The following is a 17,563-nucleotide window of genomic DNA, read 5'->3' on the forward strand; positions in this document are numbered from 1 at the left end:
CTCCTGAGTGTTGTGTGTGCATCACCATGCCAGGTTGGAATTATATTATTATTATTATTTATCATTTTGTCTTTCCAGACAGTTTGTCTGTGTAATAGCCCTGGCTGTTCTGGAACTCACTTTGTGGACCAGGCTGGCCTCAAACTCACAGAGATCCACCTGCCTCTGCCTGGAGTACTGGGATTAAAGGTGTGCGCCACCACCGCCACCACTGCCACCACCACCACCATCTGGCAGAATTATAGTCTTAATGTACTACGGGAAGTGTTTCCTCCAGACCAAAGTTTTTGGAAAGCTCCCCTCTGGACTGTCAGTTTAACACAAATACTCCCAAAGATGCTGATAAGAAATCATGTCTGAGAGAGTGGAACCCTAGGTCCATTTGCATACTGATGACATATTTATTAATGTCCCTTTAGGTTTTGGCCACTGGGGCTTCAGATGTTTTTGTGGAAACTGTACCAGACCTAGAAGTATCAAACAGTCTTTGCTAGTCATTTACAAGGTTTACATCTCCTGAATGTTTTCATTCACTCTTACTGGAAAAAGTATCTGCCACTGTCATAAGAGCTAATTATTGTAGGTTTCATGCTCTGGTAACATGCCCAGACTTGCTAACCCTGAGAGTCCCATGTAGATTTTTCTACACAAAGTTCTCTAAGGTCACAGTTGCCACTGGTCTTCCCAGGGAGACTCCGCACCTGTGGTGGAGTTGGGGAGCCGCTTTTTTGCACTTCCTATGGATATTCTCTGTTGCAAGGCATCAAAAAAGGACTGAGGAATGTGGAACACCAGGGGCTCTGGTTTGCCTGCAGAAAAAAGAAGGAAGTCATTTAAAGAAATGGTTGTCTTGATGTGTAAGGAGAGGGCAAAGGAAGGAATGAAGGGAGCAGTCATCTAAAGTACCTGATGTGGGCTGGGGAGACAGTTCAGTGCCTAAGGGCACCTGCCGCCAAGCCTGACAACCTGAGTTCAATTCATGGAATCACATGGTGGAAAGGGAGAACCAACTCCTGCAAGCTGTCTTTTGACTGACACACACTGGCCATGATATGAACGTGCCCCTCTCCCAACCAAATAAATAAGATGTAATATTAATAGTAATAATAATGTAATGATATACGCGAGGTTTCTTTAAAGGAGAAAGGCTAGTGGGACTTCATGAGCCAAGGACAGCATCGCCTTATCCTTCATTCCTTGCTCAGAACACACCTGTCCTTCACCAAGGATGACTTCAGATCGCTAGTTGTGTAAACACCACCAGAGAAGACTTCTTCATTGAAGGGCATAGTGTAGTGATATTTTATTTGCGTGCTAATAGAGTTTGCCTGGAGATCAGAGGAAATAGCAAGCTGGTGAACACAAAAGTCAGGCAGTGGTAGCACACGCCCTTAATCAGATCACATGGCAGGCAGAGTCTCTGTGTGTTCAAGAACACATTAGGGAACAGCCAAGTGTGGTGACACACGCCTTTAATCCCAGTACCAACCACAGAGACAGTGACAAGGAAGTGAGGTAGCTGGGCTAAAAGTCAATGAGAGGGCAGAATAGCAAGGCAATAAAGGTGCGGGTAGAGAGGAAGTCACTCCTTTTTAGTAGCCACAGAGCTAGAGGGGTAAGGTTGGTGGCTCTCACTATTTCCCTGACCTCTAAGGCTTTCACCCCTATATTTGACTCCGTGTTCTTATTTAATAAGACCACTTAGAAATTCATCTACAGCACAGGAAATGAGAACACTCAGGTAGAGCTGAGGAGCCTCTGATTGGCTGGTCCGTTTGATGAACTCTGACCTCCATGCCCAGGCACTTGCCAACTGGACTCTTGTCTAAGCAAAGCAGGAGGCTGCTCTCACCTGCAAGGTCAGGACCATGAGTGCTGAAGATTACAGGGTTTGAGTGCATCAGTCTGTGACTCCAGGGCACATTCAATCTGGGAAAACATCCTCATCTCTTCATTTGGATGAAGAAAAAGTCAACAGTTCTGTAGAGGGGTGCACGAGCTCAGAGTTTTTCCTAATCCTAGCAGAAGGGAACATCTAGAGCTCTATGGCTAAGCACAGAGTTGTGGTTCACCTGAAAGAGATTTTTTTTTCTTTGAGACAGGGTCTCTCTGTGTAGCCCTGGCTATCCTGGAACTCGCTTTGTAGACCAGGCTGGCTTCAAACTCAGAGATCCACCTGCCTCTGCCTCCCGAGTGTTGGGATTAAAAGCATGTGCTTTTTAAAAACATTTATTTATTTATTATGTATACAATGTTCTGCCTGCATGTATACCTGCAGGCCAGAAGAGGGCACCAGATCTCATAGATGGTTGTGAGCCACCGTGTGGTTGCTGGGAATTGAACTCAGGACCTCTGCAAGAGCAGCCAGTGTTCTTAACCTCTGAGCCATCCCTCCAGCCCCCAAGAAAAATATTTGTTAGACATGCTCTTACTCTGTAGCACGGCTGGTTTGAATTTAATTCATTCTGTAGCTCAGGCTGATCTCAAACCTGTAGTGATCCCCCTTCTTCTGTCCCTTGAGTGTTAGAACTACAGGGTTCGCCACCACACCTGGCTCTGAGAGAGACTCCAGCTGACTTGAAGAGTTAGCTCAACAGTTAAGAGCACCTGTTGCTCTTGCAGAAGACCCAGGTTTGGTTCCTAGCACCCACATGGTGGCTCACAACCATCCATAACTCCAGTTTCAGGGAGTCTGATTACCTCTTCTGACCTTCACAGACACCAAGCATGCATGTGGTGCACATACATATATTCGGGCAAATAACTCATTCAAATAAATCTAAATATTTTTCTAATGTTAAAAAATACATTACAATGAGTTAGGCATGGTGGGACACTCTATAATCCCAGCATTTTTAGAGGCTGAGGCAGGATTGTGCTCCCTGGAATGTGCTCAGGGTAGTGGGCAAGCACCAATGACTCTCCTCTGCTGACGTCACTGGGCTTCCAGGAGGCTTCAGCATCACACTCTGAGCCAGCCTGTGTCCCAGCCTTCTTCAGCCTATGCATTTGGTACAGCCTTTGGTTCTCACAGATTTAGGCTTTCTTTGAGCCTCCCCTCCCTGCTTGGATTTATAATACATCTAAAACTTTGGCATCTACCCCAAAGACACAAACTCAAGACAAAGAGCCAGGCAGACCACAGTTTTTATCTACTATTCTTTTTCCTTCTGTCTCTAAATTCATTTTGTTGGTTCTGTACTCCAATTATGACTTATTTAAAAATGATTCTTTAGTTCTTTCAACTTTGGTGTCTACTTTCTTCTTCTTTTGCTTGTTTGTTGTCTTTATATACATTATTTATTTACGGGGGAGGGGAGGACGTGCTGCCACAGTGCATATGTAGAGGTCAAAGGACAACGTGTGGGGACTGGTTCTCTCCTTGGATCTCATGGGTCCTGGGGATCAAACTCAGGTTGTCAGGCTTGGCAGCAAGTGCCTTTACCACTGAGCCATCTGGCTAGCTAATTTTTTTTCCTTAGTATTGGGAACTGAACCCAGAGACATGTATATACAACACATGCTCTAACATTAAGCTATACCTCTATTCCACTCTTCTTTGAAACAACAAAACAGGTCTCACTCTATAACTCAGGGCAACCCCCCAGCCTCAGTACTGCCACACCGGCCTGCCTTTTACTTTCTTGTGGTTCTGTGTTCTCGACACTCAAGTTCACTGATTGTTCCTGTGACTCAGAAGAGTAGAACTATTGCATATCACTTTGATGTTTCCTACTCCCAGCAGTACTTACCATCAAACTGATAGTGCATGGTTTGATGGATACGCTCTGTGACACTGGCCAGCCAATCTTGGAAGGACAAGGTCACTTGTGCCTCATCTAACAGCTGACCACAGACTAGGAAAAGGAAAAAAAAACAACTTTTTTCATTAACTTTCAAAATAGTTAACTGAAGCTTCAAATAGTCAAGCAGTTTATACAGAAAAAAAAACCCACACACACAAAAATTAAATACTGAGAAATAAACTAAGTGAAATAGGTTCCAGGACTTTTTCTTTTAATTGACATATAACAACTACACATTTTTTTTTCTTCCTTTTTTCTTTTTGGTTTTTCAAGACAGGGTTTCTCTGTGTAACTTTGTGCCTGTCCTGGAACTCACTCTGTAGCCCAGGTGGGCCTCAAACTCACAGAGATCCGCCTGGCTCTGCCTCCCGAGTGCTGGGATTAAAGGCGTGCGCCACCACCGCACAGCCTACACCTTTTTATGATGTCCAATGTGATAACAGACTTCTTTTTTAAAAGATTTACTTATTATTTTATGTATATGAATGCTCTATCGACTTTATGCCAAAAGAGGGCATCAGATCCCACTAAAGATGGTTGTGAGCCACCATGTGGTTTCTGGGAATTGAACTCAGGACCTTTGGAAGAGTAGCCAGTACTCTTAACCTCTGAGCCATCTCTCCAAGCCCCCAGACTTTTTTTTTTTTAATATTTATTTTTATTTATGTGTCTACATGGGTACCTACATATATGTATATGCACCATGTGCATGCAGTGCTCTCTGAGGCCAGCAGGCCATTGAATTACCTGAAGCTGGAGTTATAGATGCTTGTGAGCTACACAGTGTGAATTCTGGGAACTGAACTTAGGTCCTTTCTAAGAGTAGCAAGTGCTCTTAACTGAGTCATCTTCCCAGCCCCATTTAAAAAAAAAAAAAAAATCCGGGCTGGAGAGATGGCTCAGAGGTTAAGAGCACTGACTGCTCTTCCAGAGGTCCTGAGTTCAATTCCCAGCAACCACATGGTGGCTCACAACCATCTGTAACGAGATCTGATGCCCTCTTCTGGCCTGCAGTCATACATGCTGTATACATAATAATAAAAAAAAAAATCCATTTATACTGGGCATGATGGTATATCCTCGTAATCCCAACACTTAGGAGGCAGAAGCAAGATAATGATAAGTTCCAGGCATACTTGAGCTACATAGTAAGTTTGAGGCCAGCCTGGGTTACATGAGAATCTGTCTCAAAAGAACAAAAGTAAATTCATTTGCAAAAATGAATTCAAACCCTTAAGACCAATAGGTTTAAGACTGTTAATCACAGGCTAGAAAGATGACTTAGCAGTTGAGGAAATTGCTGATCTTCCGGAGCACTCTAATTCTGATCCCAGCATCCACATCAGGTATAATTTTAGTTCCAAGGGATCCCATACCCTCTTATAGAAATTACTCCCATTTCTGAGTATGTATTTGCCTAACACAAATTCTCTCGGTAATGAAGCTCTCTGTTTCCCACTAAGACTGGTAGAGAGGCCAGGAGTGGTGATGTCTGCCTATAATGCCAGCATTTGGGAAGCAGAGGTAGGAGGAGCAGGAGCTCAGGGCTATCCTGGCTACACAGTGAGTTCTGAGAAAAATAGGTTGAACAGCCAGGTGTAGTGGCCCATGCCTTTAGTCCTAGTACTCAAGAGGCAGAAGCAGGTGGATTTCTGTGAGTTCAGGGCCAGCCTGGTCTACATATCAAGTTCCATGACAGCTAAAGGCTACATAGTGAGACTCTGTATCAAAACCAAATCAAGCCAAACCAAGGTCTAGAGAGATGGCTCAGAGGTTAAGAACACTGGTTGCTCTTGAAGACCAGGATTTGATTCCCAGGACCCACATGGCAGCTTAAAATTGTTTATAATTCCAGTCCCAAAGGGATCTGATGCCCCTTCTGGCCTCTGGAGGCATTAGGCATGCACATTTTACACAGACATACACACATGAAAATGCCTATTCACATTAAATAAAAATAGTAATAAAAAATAATGAAACAAAAAGTTGAGCACGCCACTTAGAGAGGTCATTCACTCTGAGTTGCTATGGTATCTTCACACTTAAATATAAATGTTTGTATTCAGAAATGCAAAAGGCATTATCAAATAAAAGAAAATGGTAAACTCTTGAAGCCCTGGAATAAACAACTGAGAAATATAGTAACAAGGGGTGGAAATTAATGGGGCCAGAATAAAGATCTGGGAGTACATGAGGCTCAGTGTGAGTACACATGCCCAGCCTACTTGAGGCCCTGGTCCAATCCTTTGCATCACAAAAGCAAACAAAAAAAAAGATATAACTTAGAGCTTTAAAAATTTTGGTTTTAGCTAGGTGGGCAGTGGTGGCACACACCTTTAATCTCAGTACCTGGGAGACAGAGGCAGGTAGATATCTGTAAGTTCTAGGCCAGCCTGGTCTCCAAAGCTAGTTCCAGAAGAGCTAGGACTGTAACACAGAGAAATCTTCTCTTGAAAAAAAATCCTGCCTCCGGGCAGTGGTAGCGCATACCTTTAATCCCAGCACTTGGATCTCTATGAGTTCAAGGCCAGCCTGGCCTACAGAGTGAGTTCCAGGACTGCCAGGGCTACACAGAGAAACCCTGTCTCGAAAAACAAAAAAACAACCACAAAAAACCAAACCAAAGATTTTGTTTTCACAGGTGGGAGTAGCATATGCCTTTAATCCTAGTACTTGGGAGGCAGAGGCATCAAACATCTGAGTTTGAGGTCAGCCTAATGTGGAATATTTACACTGTGTGAAGATGTGTTGTTGTGATTGGTGTAATAAAAAGCTGAACGGCCAATAGCTAGGCAGGAGGTATAGGTGGGACTTCTGGGCAGAGAGAGGACTCTGGGAAGAAGAAAGGTGGAGTCACCAGCCAGACATGGAGAGGAATAGAAGGTGCAAGATGGAAGAAAGGTAATGAAATGTAAGAGAATTGGGGCTGAAGATATGGCTCAGCGGTTAAGAGCACTGGCTGGTCTTTGAAAAGACCCAGGTTCAATTCTCAGCACCCACATGGCAATTCACAACTGTCTGTAACTCCAGTTCTTGGGGATCTGACACCTTTACACCAAAGCATATAAAATTATTTTTTAAAAAAAGAAGTATTTTTGGTTGTGAACCTAGCCTTTAGTGGCTGAGCCATCGGAAATAGCTGGGCGGTGGTAGCACATGCCTTTAATCCCAGTACTCTGGAGGCAGAGCCAGGCAGATCTCTGTGAGTTCAAGCCCAGCCTGGTCTACAGAGCGAGTTCCAGGGCAGGCATCAAAACTACACAGAGAAACCCTGTCTCAAAAAAAAAAAAAAAAAAAAAAAAAAAGTGACAGAATATAGATTAATATAAGTGGGTTAAGTTATAAGACCTAGTTGAGACAAGCCTAAACTAAAGGCCAAGCTTTCATAATTAATAAGAAGTTTCCATGTCGTTATCTGTGAGCTGTCAGCAGACAAAAAAGCTTGTAACAGCCTGGTCTACAGAGTGAATTCCAGGACAACCAGGGCTACACAGAACAACCCTGTCTCAAAAAACAAACAAAATTGTTTTCAGTAATTTTAAAGTTTTTTCTTTAAATGAATATATACAGCTTTTTGTTCTTATGTTCTTATACAGTTGTAGGGAATACAAAGCTTTCCTGGGTGTGATAGTGTGCACCTATAACCCAAGTACTCAGGAGTCTAAAGCAATAAGATCTGCAGTTTGAAGCCATACTGGGCTACACAGTGAGACCCAGTCTCAAAACTTAAAACAACAAAACCCCAAGAGCTTGTATTCCCATCACCTAGGTTCCCCAGAGTAACATTTTATAATGTGCAGAATAAATACTCACTAGAGAAAATGGCATGGACAACCCGATGGCCTCATCTGCCCCTCACCAGCTTCTCATACCCTGTGTGGTGGGTGTACACAGCTCCACATCCTATCTATGTTCAGCCACAGTCAAGACAAAACCACTTCCACTGCAAGACACCTTCCCACCAACCCTGGCAAGCGCTGATCCACCCTGTCTCTGTGATTGTAGACTTAGCATTGTTATTATTATTATTATTATTTCATCTTGGCTCTTTAAAGGAAGGTCTTGCATGTAGCCCTGCCTGGCCTGGAACTCAGTGTGCAGTCCAGGCTGGCTTTGAACTATGGTGATACTTCTACCTCTACTTTCTGAGTACTGGGACTGCAGAAGTACACCACCATATAGGCAGCATAATTTATTATTTTTAAATTTATTTTAGGAGCTGGAGTAATGGCTCAGCAGTTAGGAGCACTGGCTGCTCTTCTAAAGGAGCCAGGTTCAATTCCCAGCACCCACACTACAGCTCACAACTCCAGTCTCAGTGGGATCCAACAGCCTCTTTTGGCATCTGAGGTCACTGAATGCAGGCACACAGACACACATGCAGGCAAAACAACAGGTGTATATAGAGAAACTAAATAATAACATAATAAATTTAGAGATGTATTTATTTTTTTACACAGTGTGTAATATGCACCATGTGCCTGCTCAGTGTGCTTGGAGGCTAGAGAGCATGCTGAATCTGCTGGAGCTGGAGTTCCTTTTGGAGCTGAATCACAAGTCCAGAACCAGCTTGGTCTACATACTGAGTTACAGTTGTGAGCTGCCTGAAATAGGTGCTGGGTCCCCTGAAAGCGCTGTAAACTGTCGAGCCCTCTCTTTAGCCTTGAGATTGTTTTATTTTTGTGTGTACGTGTTTTTCCAAGACCAGAAGACATGTAAGACCCCTTGGAGCTAGAGTTACAGGTGCTTGTGAGCTGCTCAAGAGAGTCCTGGGATCCAAACTCATGACAGCAGCAAACTGTTTTAACTGCTGGACCATCTTTCCATCCTAGCATAGTCTTGAGCATGATTTGAGCCTGGGAGAAGAGGAGAGACCCCAGCTACTGTGACTCCACCCACTGCTGTTGTTTGTTAGTGACACAGCACAGGAGACAACATACAACACTTCTTTGGATTACTCCTTCAGACTACCTCTGGATAGTATTCACCCACGAAGCCCCTCTAGGAAGGGAACTTACCTTGCCTTTTTAGTGAAGCGGCAACCACGGGCTTTTTCAGGCCACTCTTCCTTACACTGCTGTTTACTGCGTCTTGAGGCATCAGGGAGTTGTTCACCTGTGAACCTAGATCACGAATCGGTTAGAATACTTAACACGTGCCTAGGAACTGGGTGCAACTCAGCTGGCAGAGCACATGCCTAACATGCTAAGCCCTGGACTGAGCTCTGTGCCCCATTAAACTGGGGGTGGTGGCCTAAGCCTGTAATCCCAGCAATCAGGAAGGGGAGGCAGAAGAATCAAGTCAAGGTCATCCTCCACAGCATGGCTAGCCTGGGGTTTAGGAGATCCTGTCTCAAAAAACAAAACGAAGTCAGGCATTGGTGACTCATGCCTTTATTCCCAGCACTCAGGAGGCAGAGGCAGGCAGATCTCTGTAAGTTTGAGGTCAGAGCTAGTTTCAGGACAGCCAGGGGTACACAGAAACCCTGTCAAAAAAAAACAAAAAACAAAAAACAACAACAACAAAAACAAACAAAAAACAAAGAACAAAAAACCAAACAAACTAAAAACTAAAAACCAAGACAAAATAAAGCATGACATCATTTCCGCAGCTGGGTATGTAATATTTTCCCCCCAAGACAGAGTTTCTCTGTAGCTTTTGGAGGCTATCCTGGAACTCGGTCTATAGACCAGGCTGGCCTTGAACTCACAGAGATCCACCTACCTCTGCCTCCCAAGTGCTGGGATTAAAGGCATGCGCCACCACCGCCCGACTCAGGTATGTAATCTTAGCACATGGGAGGTAGAGGCAGGAAGATCAGGAGTTAAAAGGTCTTCTCAGCTACATAGTAAGTTCATTAGACTCAGCTATGTGAGACCCTGTTTCAAAAAGGTCAGTCCCAGCCTACTCTCCAGGCAAAGTCTTCAGGCAAATAAGATGGCTGAATGGAGAAAGGTACATGTTGTCAGCCTGAAGATCCTGAGACCCACACAGTGGAAGGAGTGAACCAACCTCCACCCAAGAACATACACACACATACACACACACACACACACACACAGTAGGAAAAAGCAATTTTATTGTTACATCTTTATTGATTTTTAAAGATGTATTTATTTTTATTTTATGTGCATTAGTGGTTTTGCCTTCATGTATATATGTGTGAGGATGCCAGATCTTTTGGAATTTGAGTTACAGACAGTTGTGAGCTGCCGTGTGGGTGCTTGGGAACTGGCCGTGGGACCCCTTCCAGAGCACCCAGTGCTCTTAACTGCTGAGCCATCTCTCCAGCCCTTTTTAAAGATTCATTTATTTATTATGTATACACCATTCTGCATGTATCCCTGCAGGCCAGAAGAGGGCACCAGATCTCATTACAGATGGTTGTGAGCCACCATGTGGCTGCTGGGAATTGAACTCAGGACCCCTGGAAGAGCAGCCAGTGCTCTTAACCTCTGAGCCATCTCTCCAGCCCTGGAGATAATCTTAAAAGAAGTCTGCAAACCTGGGGCTGGAGCAATGCTCAGCAGTTAAGAGCACGGGCTGCTCTTGCAGAGGACCCGGATTTAGTTCCCAGCACCCGCACGGTGGCTCCCACCTCTTGTGACTGCAGTTCCAGGGTATTCCATATTCTCTGGCCTCCTCAGGTACCAGATACATACACAGTGCACAAGCATACATGAATATACATACATGTATATATATATATATATATATATATACATTCAGACAAGACACACATAAAATAAAATATCATTTTAAACTGGGCAATGGTGGTGCACGCCTTTAATCCCAGTACCCAGGAGGCAGAGGCAGGTGGATCTCTATGAGCTCATGGCCATCCTACACTACAGAGTGAGTTCCAGGACAGGCTCCAAAGTTACACAGAGAAACTTTGTCTTGAAAAACAAAAAACAAACCAAAACCAAAATCAAACCAAAAAATATAATTTTAAATTCTTTAAAATTATAAAACTTGATTTGATAATAATTTCTAAAGCATCTAAAACACAGTCTTTGCTAATATCCAGGATAGCTTTAGTTTCTAGAAGGAACCAGTATTAACCTTTAACCACCAAATTGTAACTTTTCCTGCTGTTTATGAGAGACTGTGGCTGCAAACAGAAGTGGGACAAAGGAATCTACCCACTGTTTTCATCTTTGATAACCAACAACATACTTCCTGTTGAACGTTCCTCCACTTTCTTCTCTATGGATAGCTTTGCGATATTTCTTTGATTTTTGTTTGTTTGGTTGTTTTTGAGACAGTGTAGTCTAAGATGGACTCAATCTTGCTACACAGCTAAGAATGACTTTAATCCTGATCCTCCAGTCTCCACCTTTAAGTGTTGGGATTACTTACATATACCACTACAGCCAGTTTATTTATTGTTTGTTGTGTATGTATGTGTCAGGTTGTGGCTGCATTCCTGCTGAGCTACTCTTGGCTTGGTTCCAGAGAGTAGCACCTAGCCCTAATCCATCCTTTGTGAATCTTGTCTGGGAGTCTCCCGAGGATTAAAGGCCTATGCAAAACTTGGTTCACAAAACTCGGAAAACAGTGGTACCTGAGAAATCAAGGAATTTGCACTTGGCATTTTATCTTTGGGAGCTCCTTTCAGGTTGCTTTGAAGATACGGAAATTAACTGGCTAAAGTATGAATAGAGAGAAAATAAAAATGCCCTGGGCGAAGGGAAAGTGCTTCAGTCCTCAGAGGTTGGACTCCCCTCCAGCGGCCAAACGCTAAATTCATTCTTAAGGTGCGTTTGAGTCTTCTTCCCATGGATCCGAGTGAACCCACATACCCATGCCGTGACACACTGCAACATCAGGTGGTGTGGGATGAGCCCTTTCGTGTGTAAGAATGTGGCAGTCAGAACAGGATGTTGGCTACCTTCCTGTACTGCTGTCTACCTTAATCCCATGAGAAGGGTCTCTCACTGGTGTTGTGGGATGTCTTTCTGCTGTGAATATGTTTTGCTACGATTGGTTAATAAAGAAGCTACTCTGGCCTATGGTGAGTCAGGATATAGCCAAGCAAGAAATCTAAGCAGATAGACAGGAAGAGAATGGAGGCAGAGAGACGCCAGCCTGCTGCCCAAGGAACAACACGCCAGCAGACGGGTAAGCCATGGAACACATGGCAAAACATAGATTAATAGAAATGGATTAATTTAAGCTTTAAGAGCTAGCTAGCAAGAAGCCTGCCATATGCTATGCAATTGGTAATTAGTATAAACCAACCTCTCGGAAGTGTCTGTGGGACTGCAGGCTGGGTGGGACTGGAGAAACCTTGAGACTACACACTGGACCTAAAGCTCTCCATTTGGCTAGTTAACTTGTCAACACATTCCCAGGATCCACCAGTGTCCACCTCCCAATTTCCATTATAATAAGCTGTTTGGTGTTGGAGACTTTGTCCGTGCTAAGCAAGTACTCTACCAATGAACTACACTCCCAATACACAGTGTGGTTTTTGTTGTTGTTTTGTTTTTTTTGACATAGGGTTTCACTACATAGCCAAGGATGGCTTGGAACTCTTTAGGTAGATCAGACTGTCCTCAAACTCAAGATCTACCCACTTCTGCTTCTAGAATGTACCACCAGGCCTGGCCCATACTTTGAAAAAATAAATTGTTCTGAACAAGAGTCCTAGCAGGGCAGTGATATGGCACGCCTTTAATCCCAGCATGAGAGGCAGAGACAAGTGGATCTCTGAGTTCAAGGCCAGTGTGGTCTACAGTGTGAGTTCCAGGACAGTCAGGGCTACCCAGAGGAACCCTGTCTCAAAAAACAAAAACAAAAATGAAACTTAAAACAAACAAACAAACAAAAAAACCCAAAGAGCAAGAGTCCTTTCCACAATTCTTCGGACTCAGTTAAAGACAAAAGACAATCTCCAAACACCAAAGAAATAAGTGAAACTGTCTCACCAGACACTTCCTCCTTCTTCCTCTTCCGTGGCTTAGGGGCAGCAGATTCACAAGCGGAGACAGATGATTCTGAGTGGCAGCCTAACTGGGGCACAACTAGTTCTTTAAGACCTTAAAAAAAAGTTTCTGAATTACTATTACTATCCAAAAGAAATTATGGCCCCTAACTATAGAAAAAATAGTCCATAAAAATCTGACTCCAGGGGAAAAAAAAAAAGATAGACCAGTTGTCTAAAGTAAAATATGTTACTTGAAAGAACTCTCCCAAACACTGTGATCTATTTAGGAGTGGGGAAGCGGCTCGGGAGCAGAGGGCTTGCTTAGAATGTATAAGGCTCTGGGTCCCGTCTCCAGCACACACACACACACACACACACACACACACACACACACACACACACACTTTGCTAAATCCATTATCTCAATAATAATGTTCCCCTCTCTTTATCGTTAGTTTCAACCATCCAACCAAACTCGTATGCGTGTGCTGTGCTGGCTGGAACTCGAAGGGAATGTTAGCCAGGAGGGATGGCTCTGGCCTATAACCCCAGCACACAGAGGCCAGAGGACTGAGTCTGAGGGCAGCTGGGTTACTTGACTAAAACACTGTTTTATTTATTTATTTGTGAGGGTTTTTTTTTTTTTTTTTAAAGGCAAGGTTTCTCTGTATAGTTCTGAATGTCCTGAAACTCGCTTTGTAGACCAGGCTGGCCTTGAACTCACAGAGATCCGCCTGCCTTTGCCTCCTGAGTGCAGGGATTAAAGGTGTGCACCACCACTGCCTGTCTAACAGTATGTTTGTTATTGTTTTTTTTTTTTTAAAGATGCACTGGTGAGATGGCTCAGTAGGTAGAAGTACTTGCCATGGATCTGAGTTCAATTCCTGGATCCCTTGTAAAGGTGGAACGAGAGAAATGACACCAGAGTTGTCCTGAGAGATGTGTACATGTGAGCCATGGTACATGCCTACCGACCTACCTACCTACACACACACACACACACACACACACACACACACACAGAGGGAGTGCTATGCATCTGTTCTATCTAGCACCTGATTTTAAGGGCTGTTAGGACAAGTTCCAAAGGCATCAGTGGAACGCCTTCACTGCCATCTTAGAACAAGTGAATAACTGTCAATCTTCCCACCTACCGCTGGCATCAAGATTTAGGAAGTCCGAGAATTCCTGAGCCAACGTTTCATCACTGGCAAAGGCACAGAGGCAGGCAAAGAAGTGGATGCACCTCGGGGCTGCCTCAGCCTTGGGGACGCTGGACTTGTGTGACTTCAGAGTCTGGCAGGAGCAGAAGAAGCGGCGCTCTGGCAGGCTTCTGGAGCTGATTTTCTGCGTGAAGGACGTGTGCAAGTAGCCCAAGCTGTGCTTTTGGCTTGCCTTGCATTTTACTACCATGATGTTTTTAGTGACCCTCTGTACTAGGGGACCCGTAGGTTCTGTGGCCAACTGCCAGATGGTCTGTTTGGTTTCTGGGGGGGCCTGCATAGCATTCAGGACTGAACTCTTCAGAGTCAGAGGGGTAGCCTCTGCCTGGCAGTTAACTGCTAGCTTGATGTGCTGACACTGGTTTTCCACCATGCCTTGAGTGGCAGCTTTCAAACACGAGGGGACATAACACCGGCCAGAGCTCAGCTGAGTGATGATTGTCCCATCCACTGTCTGGATTGTCGTCTCTGAAACACCTAGCTCCACAAAGCATCGGTAGTCAGGGCCCCGGTCTCTTTGCCGCACAGAGTAGACCTGTAGATCAGAGCCTGTGATGATTTTGACAGCTTCAATACTAGGCTGCTTCCGGGCACCATAGCGAAATATGGTTCCGCATGTCTTGTTCTTACAGCTCAACCCACGGGTTCCATTGTACGTACCACATCGGGGACACTTCCTGATTCCCCTCAATGTGGCCTTCCCCAAGTCAGATAAGAAAGCTGGGACTTTAGTCCTCTGAGAGTTTGGTTCCATTGTTCACAGTCCCTAGAAAGACAAGACCATCAGCAGAACACATTCACACAAAGTTAACATTGAGAGAGAGGAAAAGAGAGGGAGGGATTTCTATTTATTTTTGACATCGGATCTCACTTTGTAGCTCAGACTGGCTTGTAAAAATGTAGCTGTGCTGGGTAATTTCCACTTGACGCAAGCTAGAGTTACCTGAAAGGAGGGAACCTCAATTGAGAAAATGCCTTTATAATATCTGGCTGTAAGGCATTTGCTTAATTAGTGATTGATGGGGGAGGGCCCAGCCATTGTGGGTGGTGCCATCCCTGGGCTGGTGGTCCTGGGTTCTATAAGAAAACAGACTGATGCCAGGCATGGTGGCACACACCTTTAATCCCAGCACTCAGGAGGTAGAGGCAGGTGGATCTCTGTGAATTCAAGGCTAGCCTGGTCTACAAAGAAAGTCCCAGGAAAGCCAAGGCTGTTATACAGAGAAACACAAAAGAATACATTTTAAAAAACCAAAAAAAGAATAAAAGATAGGAAGGAAGGGAGGGAGGGAGAAAGAAAGAAAGAAAAGAGAAAGAAAAAAAGAAAGAAAGAAAGAAAAGAGAAAGAAAAAAAGAAAGAAAGAAGGGAAGAAAGAAAGAAAGAAAGAAAGAAAGAAAGAAAGAAAGAAAGAAAGAAAGAAAGAAAGAAAGAAAGAATAGAACAAGCAAGCAAATAAGCAGAGTAAGCCAGTCAGCAGCACTCCTCCATGGCCTCTGCATCAGCTCCTGCCTCTGGGTTCCTGCCCCTTATGAGTTCCTATCCTGACTTCCATTGATGAGGAACAGTGATATGGAAGTGTAAGCCAAATAAACCCTTTCCTCCCCAAATTGCTTTTTGGCTGTTGTGCTTTGTTACGGAAACAGTAGCCCTAACTAAGACAGTCGTCCAGGCTAGTCTCAGATTCTCTCAGATCCTCCCGCCTTAGCCTCCCAAATCGCTGGGCCTAGGGTGCTGCTTTAGCATCACATACACTGGAGATGGTGGTACATAGCCAGCACTCAGTATAATCCCAGCACTCAGGAGGGAAAGACAAGAGGAACATGAATTCAGTGTCATCCTCAGTTACAAAGGAGTTCAAGGCCAATCTGGGCTACATGAGAACCTATCTCAATAAGAAAGGACCAGAGCACAGGAAAGATGGGTTCCTTCCCTTCTACTGGTCCCCAGAATCCCAGCCCAATCCTACCTGTACCAGCTGCCAGGGCACCTGGAGAAGAGTGGAACCTGTGTCCATAAGACCTCAAGTGTGCTTCCTTAGTTTGTGATGAAGAGACAGCTCAGAGACAGGCATGCTCATTTGCAGTGAGACATGCCACTTGGCCCAAGTCTTCTGAAGGCTCATCTCTGATGTAACAATGCAGACATTCTCTTTCCCCCCCGGCAAAGCTTGCTCAGGGTTCCAGTCAGAGTTCCGGTTTGATTCCAGCTCCCCTAGGTAGAGCTCTTGGCAGCCTAAAGCAAAGCAAGAGACGACAGTTGTCACATGACAAAGGTGGCTCTTTCCACTTAGAAACAGGCAGGCGAGGGGCTGGGGCAGCTCCGCAGCGGAGCACGTGCACAGTGCACATCACGTCCTGGGGCCAGTCCTCAGCACCAGAACACCAGCACAAGCAAAAGCCCCCGGGGTCCACACCTCAACTTTTGACAAGTATTTGAGAACCCGTTGTCAAATATTGCTCTGGAAATTTCTAACAAGAAAGTAATACAGCAATAGTAAGGGCATTATGCAGGGCTGACAGGAGCACAAGTCACAGCAGCAAACTGGTCACACTCCTCTTCCCTAATGGTAATACATAACATCTTTGAGTGCTTTAGGGTTCTTATTTTTCACTGAAATTTTTGAAAATTCCATTTTTATGTGTTCGTTTGGCCTGCATGTATATCTATGCACCAACTGCATGCCTGGTGACTATGGAAGTCAAAAGAGGGCACCAGACACCCTAGAATGGGAGTCATAGATAGTTGTGAGCCACAATGTAGGCGCTGGGAACCAAACCTGTGTCCTCTAGAAGAGCAGTAAGTGCTCTTAACTGCTGGGCCATCTCTCCATACCTCCCCCTCGACACTGAATGTAGCCTAGGATGACCCTGAACTTCTCCTCTTCCAGCCTCCAACTCTTTTTTTTTTTTTTTTTTTTTTTTTGGAGACAGGGTTTCTCTTTTGGAGCCTGTCCTGGAGCTCCCTCTGTAGCCCAGGCGGGCCTTGAACTCACAGAGATCTGTCTGGCTCTGCTTCCCGAGTGCTGGGATTAAAGGCCTGCGCCACCGCTGCCTGACCCAGCCTCCAACCCGAGTGCTAGGATTATAGGCCTGTGCTGCCATCTCCCCACCATTACCACTACTTATTTAGAGAAACTTTTTTTTTTTTTTTTAATGTGCATTAGTGTTTTGCCATGGGTGTCAGCTCCCCTGGAACTGGAGTTACAGACAGTTGTGAGCTGCTATATGGGTGCTGAGAATTGAACCCGGGTCCTCTTGTAGAGCAGTTAGTGCTCTTAACCTCTGAGCCATCTGTTTAGCCCCGACACTACTTATTTTTGAGACAGATGGCCTCAAACTTCCTATAAGATGATTCTGAACCTCTGGTCCTCCAGCATCAACTTCCAAATACTGAGATTACTGGTATGTGCCATAATTCCCAGTTTATACAGTGCTGAGGAATCAAATCCAGGGCTTTGTGGATGCTAGGCAAGTACTCCACTCACTGACATGCTTCTTCAGCTTCTTAAGTTCAATGTTTATAACACTATTATTTATTTTTGCTGTTTTTCGAGACAGGGTTTCTCTGTGTAGTTTTGGAGCCTGTCCTGGAACTCACTCTG

General features: G+C 44.6%; 1 protein-coding gene across 5 annotated transcripts in view; it reads right to left on the reverse strand.

Moving 5' to 3' along the window:
- The window catches only part of C3H2orf42 (chromosome 3 C2orf42 homolog), a 38,952-nt gene that overhangs the window by 13,604 nt on the left and 7,785 nt on the right, over positions 1-17,563 (reverse strand). For all 5 annotated transcript variants that reach the window (XM_028853934.2, XM_037203891.1, XM_037203892.1 and 2 more), the window contains exons 2-7: positions 15,929-16,194; positions 13,893-14,727; positions 12,740-12,850; positions 8,825-8,929; positions 3,753-3,857; positions 702-809 (exon numbers count right to left, since the gene is read on the reverse strand). In XM_028853934.2, the coding sequence (XP_028709767.1) occupies positions 702-809; positions 3,753-3,857; positions 8,825-8,929; positions 12,740-12,850; positions 13,893-14,715 (1,252 nt within the window). In that variant the 5' untranslated portion in view covers positions 14,716-14,727; positions 15,929-16,194. The remainder of the gene's footprint in view (positions 1-701; positions 810-3,752; positions 3,858-8,824; positions 8,930-12,739; positions 12,851-13,892; positions 14,728-15,928; positions 16,195-17,563) is intronic.

This window comes from Peromyscus leucopus, chromosome 3 (assembly GCF_004664715.2).
Source record: "Peromyscus leucopus breed LL Stock chromosome 3, UCI_PerLeu_2.1, whole genome shotgun sequence".
Classification (NCBI taxonomy): Eukaryota; Metazoa; Chordata; class Mammalia; order Rodentia; family Cricetidae; genus Peromyscus; species Peromyscus leucopus.